At 38.5% G+C, this 12628-nt stretch overlaps 1 protein-coding gene across 1 annotated transcript; it reads right to left on the bottom strand.

Moving 5' to 3' along the window:
* Window positions 1-215: 215 nt before the first annotated feature.
* Window positions 216-9918, bottom strand: LOC145502892 (tyrosinase-like). The gene is made up of 4 exons (XM_081482293.1): window positions 9816-9918; window positions 6542-6643; window positions 4401-5291; window positions 216-4321 (listed from the first exon to the last, which is right to left on the bottom strand). Exons 2-4 carry the CDS (start codon window positions 6621-6623, stop codon window positions 4164-4166), a joined length of 1131 nt encoding a protein of 376 aa, XP_081338419.1. The 5' UTR covers window positions 6624-6643; window positions 9816-9918; the 3' UTR covers window positions 216-4163.
* Window positions 9919-12628: the final 2710 nt, after the last annotated feature.

Genomic DNA, 12628 nt, shown 5'->3' with positions numbered 1-12628 from the left:
ACCCTCCCCCCCCCCCCCCATCCTGCAAAAATAACCTAGAAAATACCTGCAAGCAGAAGCTCATGTTCAAATCATTCTGGGAAAGCCAGTAACTAGTTTAACCACAGAAATGCGTAAAATGGCTTTAATGTCGGTTACATTTTCATTCCCTACCCACCCTACCCACCCTACCCCTACCCATTGGAATGCGCACTTGTCTGTGGAATGATGGCGGGTGCACAACAGATCAAAACAGAACTGAGCTTAAACGAGTTCTTGATGAGAATCCTCGATTAAGAGGAGGATTTTAAAGGCTGCTAACAGACTTCTGGATCAGTTAGGATCTCAGCAAATTGTTAAACTTCTTGTAAACAGCGGCTTATGAGGCAAAAGACAAATAATATTGATAGATGTTATGAAGCGGGCCTCGGAGAGTTGAAATCTGCTTAACTGTGGCGATGTCTGAGAGTGATTTCGTACACTAATCACCGAAAATGCGGCTGAAACATATTGGAAATAATTATAACATGAAGCATCGTGGAACATCCAGTTGTCGACATGTCGCGAGGTAAGTGGAATATATCATTATTTTCTCTGTGTATCGTTATTTTCACGTTATTATGCTAATTAGGACGGCGGTCTTTGTTGACAAAAACACAGCTTAAACTTCTTCTTCTAACATTTTACAGTTTTAACTGCCCCAAAATTTTATTGTATGTTTCTACAGGTGAGACATTGCTCTTTAGGTGGAGGGTAGTTTTGGGATCTCAAGTGATGTACTTTTGGCGATATTTTCCTTTAAACTTTGCCTTTTTTGTGGCGCTTCATGAGTAGTCCGAAAGGGAAGAAATTTAAAATTCTGTAGAAAAATCAGGTGATGATCAAATTGCCAAAACAGCCTCTCAATGTAATAAGAAACATTTGCTTGTCTCGAATAAAGGGTTTTTACCCGGATTTAGATCGTTTTCTTTGTATGGCAAATTGTTAAAAATGTGCCCTAAAATGGCCGCTGAAAGCCCCCTCAGAGGGGCAAAACCAAGATGGTGGCCCCAGCGCTAAAATACGAATCGAATTGAACTGAAAGTTATATTTTTGTGAATCACTTATCTAGACCATTCATCTGAGAAAGTTTGAGGAGTTTGATTTTTTCTGGTCCAAATGGCCATAGTTGAAAATTACAGAGGGCGCCTCTTAATGTTCAGCCGAAATTGAAACTGTTTTCACTAAACTGCACCATATTGTGTCGGTATTTTCTGCTGTTCTTCTTCACCCAGTCACCTTTGTTGCACATTTGCAAAACTCTAGCTAGTTAGGTTAATTGTGACTTTTTGTGGCTGTCTAGTTAACTCGAGTTTTGATTGGTTCACTGTATTTTCTCTCGTCTTTTGTGATTGGTTAGAGCGGTTGCTTTGGTTGTGGTTTTACAGCACTCAAGCTCAATTCAAAACCATTTTTGACCTTAAAAATCTCGACTTGCTGAGTTGCAGCAGTCTCCATCCAAAGTAACAATTTATCAAAAAAAAGTGTAGACCTGAAATGACACAGATGGAAGAAAAAGTAAAAATGGAAAGACCAGTAAGGAGATTTTGAATAGGGCAAGAATGTAACTTGATAAGTAAACGTTTAAAGTTGTTCTTCAATAATATTTTGGGTAATCAAATAGACGATTCTATAAAGGCCTTGAGCTACTTTATTCTTTTTGATATTAGGCATAGTCAGAGATTTAGGTGACACTAATAATTAAATAGTATAATAAGGACAATGAATTGTCCAAATGTGGCGATGGTAACACACCATAACATAGAATATCGCTATAATGGGTAGTAGCGAGAAAGAATGTACGCACTTAATTCATGATAAAAGACCTTTTAGACTGCTTAGATCTTTTGTTCTCACTACTGAGCGCAACCACTCATCAGCGATTTTCTATGTTATCGTGTGTTACCATCGCCACATTTTGTACAACTCATAGTTCTTATAACACAATCTAATTATCCATGTCACTTAAATCGCTTTTTTTTATATATCTCGCACTGTGGAATATTTTCTTTACATTTCCTGATGATGTTGTAAATCGGCGAAACCTTGGAGTAAGTAGGAATTCAGCAGCTCAAAGGCCTCAATCGAATCGTCTATGTAACTTGATAAATATGGTGTAACGTTATGCTGCTTGTTGCTCTACAACAAGCCAATCCCCCTTCAATGCAACATTATAATTAATCAGGAACTGAAAGGTACCTTGCTAACTACGGCGAAACAAAGTTGCGACAACAGGCACAATAAATCGGGGTAATAAAAGAGAACAGTACAACTGCCGCTAAGAAATAACTCTTTCCAGTTCAGTCACCTTAATAGCATCAAGACTTTATTTCACTACAACAACAAATTGTCATCAACTTCGACTGAGTTAAAAGCTCTTTGTAGCTAGCAAATAGACCAAGAGTGACTTATTCAACAATAAAAAGAAGAAGAAGAAAAAGAAGACGAAAAAAAATTAAGAAGAAGAAGAATTTCATAACTTCTAGAGCGCTATTTACATTTACTGATCAACAGCGTTGCACAACTTTAAATACTACAATAAACAACCCTTGGACTGCATACTATACGTTGATGATACTTACATAATATACTAACACAGATAACATGATGCACCGTAACAGAATTCCGAAGCAAACCGTTGGCAAGCAGTAGCTAACTATGCTCGGAATCTAACAAACTTACTGGTAGGTAATATTAACTTGGCCCATTATCCATGTGCTATTGCGAAATTACATCTTATGAACGATATTCACCCAATGTCATAACCCAATTACATGTAGAGATGTTTTTTCATTCCAGTTATACATCTTTTCACTCATTTGTAATAGATAATGTTGGCTCTAATAATCCCCGAGTATGCAATGTCCCTCCTAAAAATTGCTTCTAAGGTTTTTATTTTCTTTGTCGCCCGCTGATGGCTGTAATTTACTTACGCTAAACAATGCACCAGGAAAAAAACCAACGTCCTGGTTACTGCTGTAGGTAAATTTCATTCGTTGTTGTTGTTTTTTTCTCATTCTTTGATGAACTCCCCCAAAAAATCTAATCAATTTTTTCAGATGACATTGTACTAGCAAATCAATGAAAAACCGTTATTCCAATGGTGGCATAATGAAATATTAATACAGATATTCCTATACTAGTCTCTAATTGTTGATGGTTAAAGACAAAACGTTTACAAATATTCTACTTGCTATGTTTATCATTTAGGTAAAATTTTCAACTACACCTGTCTTGAACCCCCGAAATAATCTTGAACCCCCTAAATGTTTATTCTAAAACAACACGTCCGTTACCAGGTGTGGCGAATGGTACAAAGAAAATTTGGGGTGTCAAAAACTTGTGTTCTGATCTTGAAATCTTGGAAGATTTTTCAATAAGTCGCGAGATACTTTTTTCTGAGTTTCATTACTACGAGTCTAAAATCATTTAAGACTCTCAGTTTCACATTTCCAAAGAAGGATCTAGAAATTTTAACCAATCCTCATCTATCAGTTACCTGTTTAACAAATCTATGGTTATTTTCAATTCGGGGTCTCCAGATAAATGATAGTTCTCTTTCAACTTGCCAACGCTAGATAGTTTTGGGTGCTATATACTGTAGAAATGTGTCAACACATTTACGGTAAAGGTAATTAGAAAATAGACTAAAACAAATACGCGCGCGGAGTGGTTTACAATCGATCGTGTTTCCATTAAACAATTAGATTATGGGCTTGAGATTTCTATCGGGTGATAGTTGAAGAGGGCGTAGCCCGAGTCAGCTATCACGCATATAAATCGAGAGCGAATAATCTAATTGTTTTAGTGTAAATCTACTTGTCGTTCAAAACTTTATCGAAATCCTCTTCACAGACACTTCGAAAACGCCGAGAAGCGGCCGTTGTTTTGTTAGCAAGGGCACACTGCTACGCTACTCACTATCTATTACAGAATAGATAGTGGTTGGCGTAGCCAATCAGAGAGCGGCATTCGTGATAGAACGCTAGCAGATTCATACTAAAACTCGGTAGAAGCACAGAATCATCACGAAAATTTTTTTCCGAATTGAAATAACGGCAGGCGAACTAGGATGGGTTTGGGACGTTTAATAATTTCAAGGGGTTTGATCGTTCTTGGCAACTGTAAACAATGATTAGATGTACTTAATCCTTCGGCTCAATCACATGGGGGTCAAGCCACTTTTCGATCTCCCTCACTCTCTTTACTTCAGCTTTCGTTAACTGAAACAATTCGATAGCCATTTTGGTGAGGCCTTGGAATGCTCTGCGCCTCATCTTACGTAGTTTAGCAATACTCTCACCTGGAAAAGCAAAAGTAAATAGATCATTATGGATTCATGAGGTGAAATAGAGGATATAGAGAGCCCATTAACCTCTTACCTTTAATTTTATCGATCAAGTTTTCTTCTCTTTGGAATGGTTCATACTCCACTCGAATGCCTCCAGGTTGCTTGGAGAGATCAATCAGTTTGGAAGGCTTTAATTTCGTACCTGGCATGTTCTCCTTAATGCTCGGGAAGTACGCGTACTTGTTTTTGTGGCTTTTCTTTTGCCAGTCGTCCCAGATCTTGTCGACGAAACCGTGATGAAGGAAAAATTCTGGAGCCGATGCAGATTCTAACGTGCACATTGTTCCATTAATGTTACAATGCACGCCATTATGGAGTACAAGTCTAAGTGTTTCTTCGAAGTCATGGAAGCTGTCGTTTTTTAAGACCTCCTCCACATCCACCTCTTCAGGAGGTTCCCCGTAGAAATCCCTTACTAAGCAGTGTGGACCAGGTCCCGCAGAAGGTGGTCTCACTCGGCTCCATACGGCCTGTCTGAAAGGACCTGTCTGTACGCAGTGGTCCTTTCCCACCCCATTCCCTCCATAACCGAGAACGTGCCAAACGTCTTCCGGATTGGTCGTGCTGAATGGCTCTCGTGTGTCTAGGCTCCAGTCCCACCAGGCCACGGTAAACGTGCAATCGACTTTCCGTATCAGGTTTTCGTAACGTAGTACAAAGTATCGATGCCAGGGAAGAAAGTGTTGCTTCTGGTGGATTAGAGTGCGGAACAGTGTGTAGTGCTCATTTATGAAGTCTTCGTATTCTGGCCTGGATTTTGGATCCGTGGTATATTTTATTATAGCTTTTATGTGACGCGTTCGCTCGATAGGGCTCAATGTTGTGAATTCCTTCCTTATTCGAACGCACTGCACCAAACGGCCACCAATACACTTGCATCTTTGCCCACACTGGTCAAATTGGGTGCTTCCTTCTTGGCAAACTAGCATCAAAACAGCATTTTTTCAGTAAGTGGAAAACACTTTTTTTTTATCGCTGTTTTTGTTTTTACAAGTGAACATATGAAAGATCGTATATTTGGACTAACGATGGGAGATATCAAGACATGATTGATCATGGAAGTCATATAAACAACTTAAGCAGTTGTGAAATTAAAGCCTGAAAATCGTTCAGGCCTGTACGGGATAACTTGTTCGCAGGAAGTTGTTTAAACAAAATAATTCCCAAAGAATATCATAGGATTAAATAAATGTCAATTCACTTGGGAAGAGTTGCTTTTTCTCTTTGTTTTTGTTTTGTTTCTTTGTTTGTTTGTTTTTGGCTGTTGTTGTTGCTGTTGTTTTCAGGGGAGAGGGTTACTTAACCTTCTGACGCTTTTATGCAACTATTGCCCAATATATTTACATTTAAGTAATCCTAAGGTAGTCTTTGAAAACTATTTCATTTAAACAACTGATTCATCCCAAATTTTCCAAGCGTAAACCATGGAAACACTACAATTTAAGACTATGACCACACCCAACAACAAAAGGTAAGGTTTGCGACACCGGAGACGGCATCTGCGGCCTCATAAATTAATTATTTCTAATTTCTGTGGCTGTCTGCACTTTTTTTGTCATTAAAAAAAAAATAGTACAAGATAGGTACATACTGGCATTCTCCAGCTTGGTAATACATCTAAAATTAATGCAAATCTACTAGCGTTCTATCATAGATGCGGTGAGCGGATTAGCAGGTTCCACTGTATTTCTGTAATCAACAAGTTACTTCAAGGTTGGTGCCACTCTGTATGTCGGTGGCGGACCTAGGGGAGGGGCCCGGGGGACCCGGCCCCCCTCCCCCCGCCTTATTTTGGGTAAAAAAAGAAGAAATCACAGAAGGAAGAAAAGCCGGCAGGGCAAGCAAACAAAACCGCCCCCCTCCCCCCCGCCCCCCCCCCGCCCCTTCCTAAGCTCAAGGTCTGGATCGGCCACTGCACGTAGATATCCTACAATCTCGCTGTGAAGAAACACTTACCCATGCGCTTTGTTTTTGTTTTTGAAATTTCCCTCAAACTTTTCATAAAGCACGTGCTATCCAGCCATAATGTAAGTTTTGTCTTTAAGGTTCATTTGTTATATATTTGAACATTTTTGAACTTGAACGATATCCCTACCGCCTGCAATCCCCCCGATCCTGCCCCAGCCATCCCATAAGAATGTAGCTTGGACAAGAGATTGGAAAATAACTGACCTTGCTTCCGAAATTGATGACGATGGCTTCTGGAAGATGCCAGGCATACAAACGCCAAAAGAAAACCGCTCAATACAATCATTGTGCGTGTTTAGTTGGCAGCTGTTGAAAGAAGAAAGGCGAAATGAACATCGCCATACATGCATACCGTATATTCTGAATCTGAGCTCATTTATCGTGTTTCTACCTATGTGATAAATAATTCATCGACACCAACCATTTCGTTGTCAGGCCCTTGTTGTTCAGATTCAAAAACAGAATTTCCAGAAATGGTTGTCATGTAAACACGTATTTAGGCTGAATTATCAGACTCGAGAGAGCAGCGCAAATCGAGTCTATGATGCATTCTGCATCGTTCCCTTTCAATCCTTCAGTCAATTCAATGACTTCTTCTTCGACGATGCCGTTCAGCGACGAAATCACTCACACATTCGCGTTCGGGTTAGAGGAGGATAACTTTGCCAAACAAAACAATTGATAAATAAAGCCCTTTCGGAAGCCTATCGGCAGGATCCCAAGAACATCAAGGCCTGCGAGACATAATTCCAACGCTTCGATTCTTCCGTTTTCGAAGCTTTCTATTTTCGGAAAGCGATATAAACATTCCAGCAAGACGTCGCCAATACGTTGGCCTAGCATACACCAATCATATTTTTGCGTTCTTGCATTTTTTGATGTTTTTCCAAACCATCTCGCCTTGTTGGTCGTCCATCCTTTTGAGCGCTTCTCACCATCAGGATTTCGAGTGGCCATTTTTTTTCATCCAGGTTTTCTCTCGCGTCACGCACGAAGGGTTAAGCGGAAGAGGGACTACTCCTAGTTTATGACGCTCGCGGCTAAGTTTTTCTCCGACATGTTGTACTCATATTTGATGTTCAGTTAGGATTGGCAGCCTCTTACAAAATTTTGCCAAGTAAACGTTCCGGAATGTTTATTCCCTTTATTAAATCCATTTTGAAATCACTGGTTATCCTTGCAATCTGATTGGCTCTCAGTGGTGCGATTTATTCACGAATCGCACTATTTTTTGCTCTAAATCGCATCTTTTTCCCAGCCAATGAGAATGGGCCGGTAAAACAAAACAACCAACCAGATTTCAAGATTAGTTTAAAGTAATCAATAAAATTTCAGGAAAATGAAAGGCAAAAAGCCACTGTGTGGAGAATTTTGCAAATACTATTGCCAAAACTTTGTTGTTATTGTAGCTTTTTTCCAAAAAAAATTGACGAATTTAATCAATTACAGTTTCTGAATGACGATTATGAGCTCCTTTAGGCTGAAGACCTACTTTAATGGAAGTTCCCAACTTTCAGTGTCCATTTTGACGAATAGTTTGGCGATTTTTCTTCAACATCTGCTCAAGATCCGTATGATACTGAGTCCAGTAAAACATAAACAAACGAAAACCACACAACAACAAATTCAGAGTCATCTCAAGAAGGTAGATGTTTCCAGGTTTCCGGTAGTTTCAAACGAAGCAACAAAACAGCTGAACTCTGTTGCTGTGAATAAACATAGTCAAAATACGCCACACTGCCGGTGCCAGTCTCGCCATCTTGGAAATATCTTAAAACAAATGGCACTGCAAGAACTTGACAAGGTCCTGAGTATTGAGTCCTACGCCGAGGTTACAAAAAGAAACGGAGATGATAACGAGCTGGACCCCTTAAAATCATGCCATTGAACGGTATTTAAAAGAAAAAAACGTACTATCCACTGGGCATCGTGCACTCGAGGGAGTTTCACAACTCAAAAGAAATCGATCGCAGAATTACACAGGATATGCACCTTCAAATTCCTTCTCCAAAGACAATGAAAAGTCTCAGCCTCAACAACAGAAGAAAGGTAAGCCTTCCATAATTGATTCAGGCGACGAGAATTGCACTTTTACACCTGAAGTAGACTATTTTCGACTTCAGATCAGAACTGCTTGTTTCTTTGTCATGCTCGAATGAGTTTTCGTCAAATGACATCGTTTTGCATACTAAATTAGACGTAAAGGCGTTTCCGGTTCCGCTTTTTTTAACAAACCGGCTACTGGAACAATACACCAAAAATCTAAAATTTAAGGCGATAAAATTGTGCGATTTCAAAATGGATCTAATAAAGTGGTAATTGAACTTCGTGTCGTGCAATTTTGGTCTGAAATCATACTTGTGATTTCAAATCGAACTCGCGCTGCGCGCTCGTTCGATTTTGAAATCACGCTTACGATTTCAGACCAAATTGCACTTCACTCAGTTCAATTACCATTATAAATTGATAATAAAACCAGGTTTTCAATTTAAAAACGAAAGGCGATAATATGGAGAAGAGAAAGAAATGAAAGGGGGGAAGGGAGGAAGGGGGAAAGAAATAAAAGGGAGAAAAACAAGACAAGACAAGACAAGGCAAGACAAGAGGAAGAGAAGAAAAGAGAAGAGGAAGAGAAGAGAAGAGAAGAGAAGAGAAGAGAGGAGAATTAAGAGAAGAGAAGAGAGGACAAGGCAAGAGAGGACTGAGAGAAGATAATTATAATCTTATTGCTATCTGGTTTAACCATTTACGCCATTAATTTTATATCGCTCGTGATCATGGGTGCTACAAAAGTTTGTGAATGTGACATAACTTTAATTACTGTAAAAAGTACTTTTCTGGAGAATTGGATGTTGATTGTAGCCTCTAAATTAGGATATCTCAATAATCCATCGGTAGTTATGCCCTTTGCCAAATTTGTATAATTGTCATTAAATAATTCGGCAAGTTCGCTTTAAATATCTTTCTTTCGTTATAAAAGGACTCTTTTTAATTTTAATTTAGTTTTTTGCATTATCAGTTTCTGTTTTTGTAGATCACCCACGAAGGCATCAAATTACCTTGAGTCTTTAAGCGCTTGGAAGACACTGCTTCTATAAATGTTTCTCTAAAATCAGGGCACATTTTTTTTTATTTTCAACTTTAACAGGAGACATATAGTTCATTGTTGTTATTGTTCGTACATGATGGTATTTGTACTTTGTTATTTTCTTTTCTTTGGTATTTTTTATCAAAACTCTCTCTATCCGTTGGAATGAAGCTTTACAAAAATTTGTAGATAAAGGATGGGGCGGTAGAGGCTAGCGACGTGGTCGTTTCTGTCTTAAGGCCTAATATGGCTGTTCACAAGTAATGATAAAACGCTTCTGAGAAAGAAATAATAATTTCCATGTTATTCTAGGCGTATGGTATTGGCCTACGCTATCATGAGGAACTTAAACCACAAGCGGATATATTCAGATACAAAATAGAAACTTACCGGGCTGAAACTTTCTTGCCTGCTTTGTTCTTTGCTGAGACTCTCCTGCGGCAGTTGTACCTTCTTGACGATTCGAGTTTTGCTTGAGAATGGAAGGATAGCTTTGAGTTCTTTCCTTTAATTTTTTAGTCTTTATTAGACAACTGAAACTTATAGCTGACAAGTGTTAAATTAAGAACTAACGTTCAAGTCATCTGTGGGCATGTTTCCTGGCAGCGGAGAAGCCTCGAGACAGCTTATACCTTGTGACAGGTTTATAGTAGAGGGAGGGTTTCTCTGTTCAATAGCTACTACGTGAAAACGAATGAGGAGATAACAACTATAAAATCACCAGTTATCAATCTATGTTATCAAATTTCAAGTTAACTGGAAACTATTGCCACGTTTATTAACCTAGATTTAGGCGAAAGTAAAGGAAAGGGATTTGCTTTCAAGGGCAAACGTTTCAAGACATATATGAGGCAAACAGGTGTAACAAAGTTACAAAGAAGACATCATGTCACCTGGTTAAATAATTTGGAGAGACCAGCACATGCCAACAAACCTAATATCTGTAATTTTCGGAAACTACTTTGAGTTATTATATTTGTTTTGATGAAAAGTAATTTACGGAGACCTTCTTATATTGATACCACAAAGACAAGTGTCATTGAATTACAATTATTGAACTCGACGGAATTTTTTGGTGTCGATAAGGTAGGCCTTCGAAACAGAGAACGCTTCATAACACTTACCCGGAGAGGATAGGAAAACGAAGAGTACTCTTAAGATCTGCCATTTCAAACAAAATATGTACCTCCAAAGCGGGCAAGATCAGCTAGATTTTTCAGCTGATACCATGGAAATCAATCTATCAGTTCACGATGCCTTAGATGAAATTCCAGTTTCAAAAAGACAAAATGTCAAGGTATGAAATGTTTTGATGAATGAGTAAAAATAAATATATAAATAAAACGCCATTCCTGACAGTCTTATTGTTGTGAAACTGCCAGCAATTACTAATTGTTGGAAACTTTTGCAAACAAATACCGACCTTCAAGTTATTACAGAAAATATTAGCAAACATTCTTGCTGGCGCCAAAAGATCTTAGAAACAATGCCTACCTTAGTGGGAAAGTTATTTATGGAATGCAGATTTTAGACCTTAATCGACATTTACTTAATGAACAAAATCGTAGACGTGAAAAATCGCACTTATTTTGGAACAAGTTTTACTATGGTATAGTCAAAATAAAGTTGTTTGTTAAATTGTTACCAGGGAAACCGATCTTTGAGTTGACGACGCCTTAAAAAAAACCCTACGTCATAAAGAAGACAAAAGATGCTGAACGGGCAAGATGTGAACTGTCAACAACAACAAGCAAATGTTAGAACGAGCAATAACAGTACTGTTACAGCTGAGTATGTCAATCTGAAATTTCCTGACAATTGCGACTGAACAAGCAAACATTCTGAAACTAGTAACGTTATTAATTCGTAGGTGAAAATGGAATTATTACATACTGGAAGTATATTTTTCACAGCGAATGAAAGGGTTTCTGCAACAATGTTCACGTAATTAATAGAAACTTTTCGTCGACTTCAGAAACTAGCAACGTTTTTTTTTTTTTTTCCTCTGACCTATTGTATACATTTTAACACACCCGTATAAAAAGAATATAATGTAAAACCCGGCAGCCATTTTCACGGCTACTTTCAACGTTGCCTTTGGACTGATTTTGTTGGTCGGGCTCCTAAGGATATCAACCAAGTTGGATCAAGGCCCCGTCCACGTTGGAGGAATTTAAAAACGCAACAATCACTGGCACGCGATCATTTTGGATTTGTCTTAGAAAAAAAGGTACACGGCCAGGGAAATAACACGATTACCGTTTCACCATCATTTTCGAAAAACTCAGTTTTCAAAATGTTTTCCTGCCACACGTAAACGAAAAGCCGACATTTTCAAATTCCTCCGTTTGAAGAGCGTTTTCGAAAAGCTCCGTTTTCGCGACGGATTAGTGTGAACTGTGGGTCTAACCTTAGAAATAAAGCTACGTTTTCAAATTTCTTCGGAGTAGTGTGGACGCTGCCCAAGACGATTTGTCTCCTGTTACTAAGGAAATCGATCTGAGCATCAATCTCCATGATATCCCAGAACTTCATCCTGGTTTCGAAGAAAACAAAGCATCAAAGTGTGAAATGATTTAGTAAAAGGTTCAATTCAACAAACGTGTCGGTATTTTCGGAAATGATTTCAGTATTATAATATTTCGTTTGGTGTATGGTATTTTATGGAAGCCTTGCGGTATTATTAATAACATGAAACAAACAAATATCGGACAGAGACCTTGAGAGAATTGAGGGGACTTTCAGTACTGATCAAGTAAATAGTGCATACGTTAAAACGTCTCTCCGAGGGAGGGGGAGTATTCCATATTTTGCACATAAAGTTTTATGCTAACCAAGACCCAAAGCCAATCCCACCCTTTCAAATAATATTCTGGCTTTGACAATTGTTACAAATAAAATTATTTTCAACTCTGGCAAATTCTGACATTTCTAATTTCAAACATTAAGGCCATCGAGCTGAGTGGGTTTGACCGATGTAAAGCAGGGCAAACCATTTGTTTACCGGGCCTAAAATAACTTGGTAAATAATTATACATTTGAGCTTTGGAAAAGCGCATGTCTGCTTGCTTTTCTTCTGTGATAGGGAATTGTGGTATCTTACGTTTCCATTGACGTACACCGAAAGTCTTGATATAGGTAAGAAAATTAACGGTAAAACTGTTATAAAAACGCAAGCAGGATTGACCAGGCTAACGATTGTC

This window comes from Orbicella franksi, chromosome 11 (assembly GCF_964199315.1).
Source record: "Orbicella franksi chromosome 11, jaOrbFran1.1, whole genome shotgun sequence".
NCBI lineage: Eukaryota > Metazoa > Cnidaria > Anthozoa > Scleractinia > Merulinidae > Orbicella > Orbicella franksi.
The sequence above is the reverse complement of the archived record's forward strand: the minus strand, read 5'-3'. Positions and strand labels throughout refer to the sequence as shown.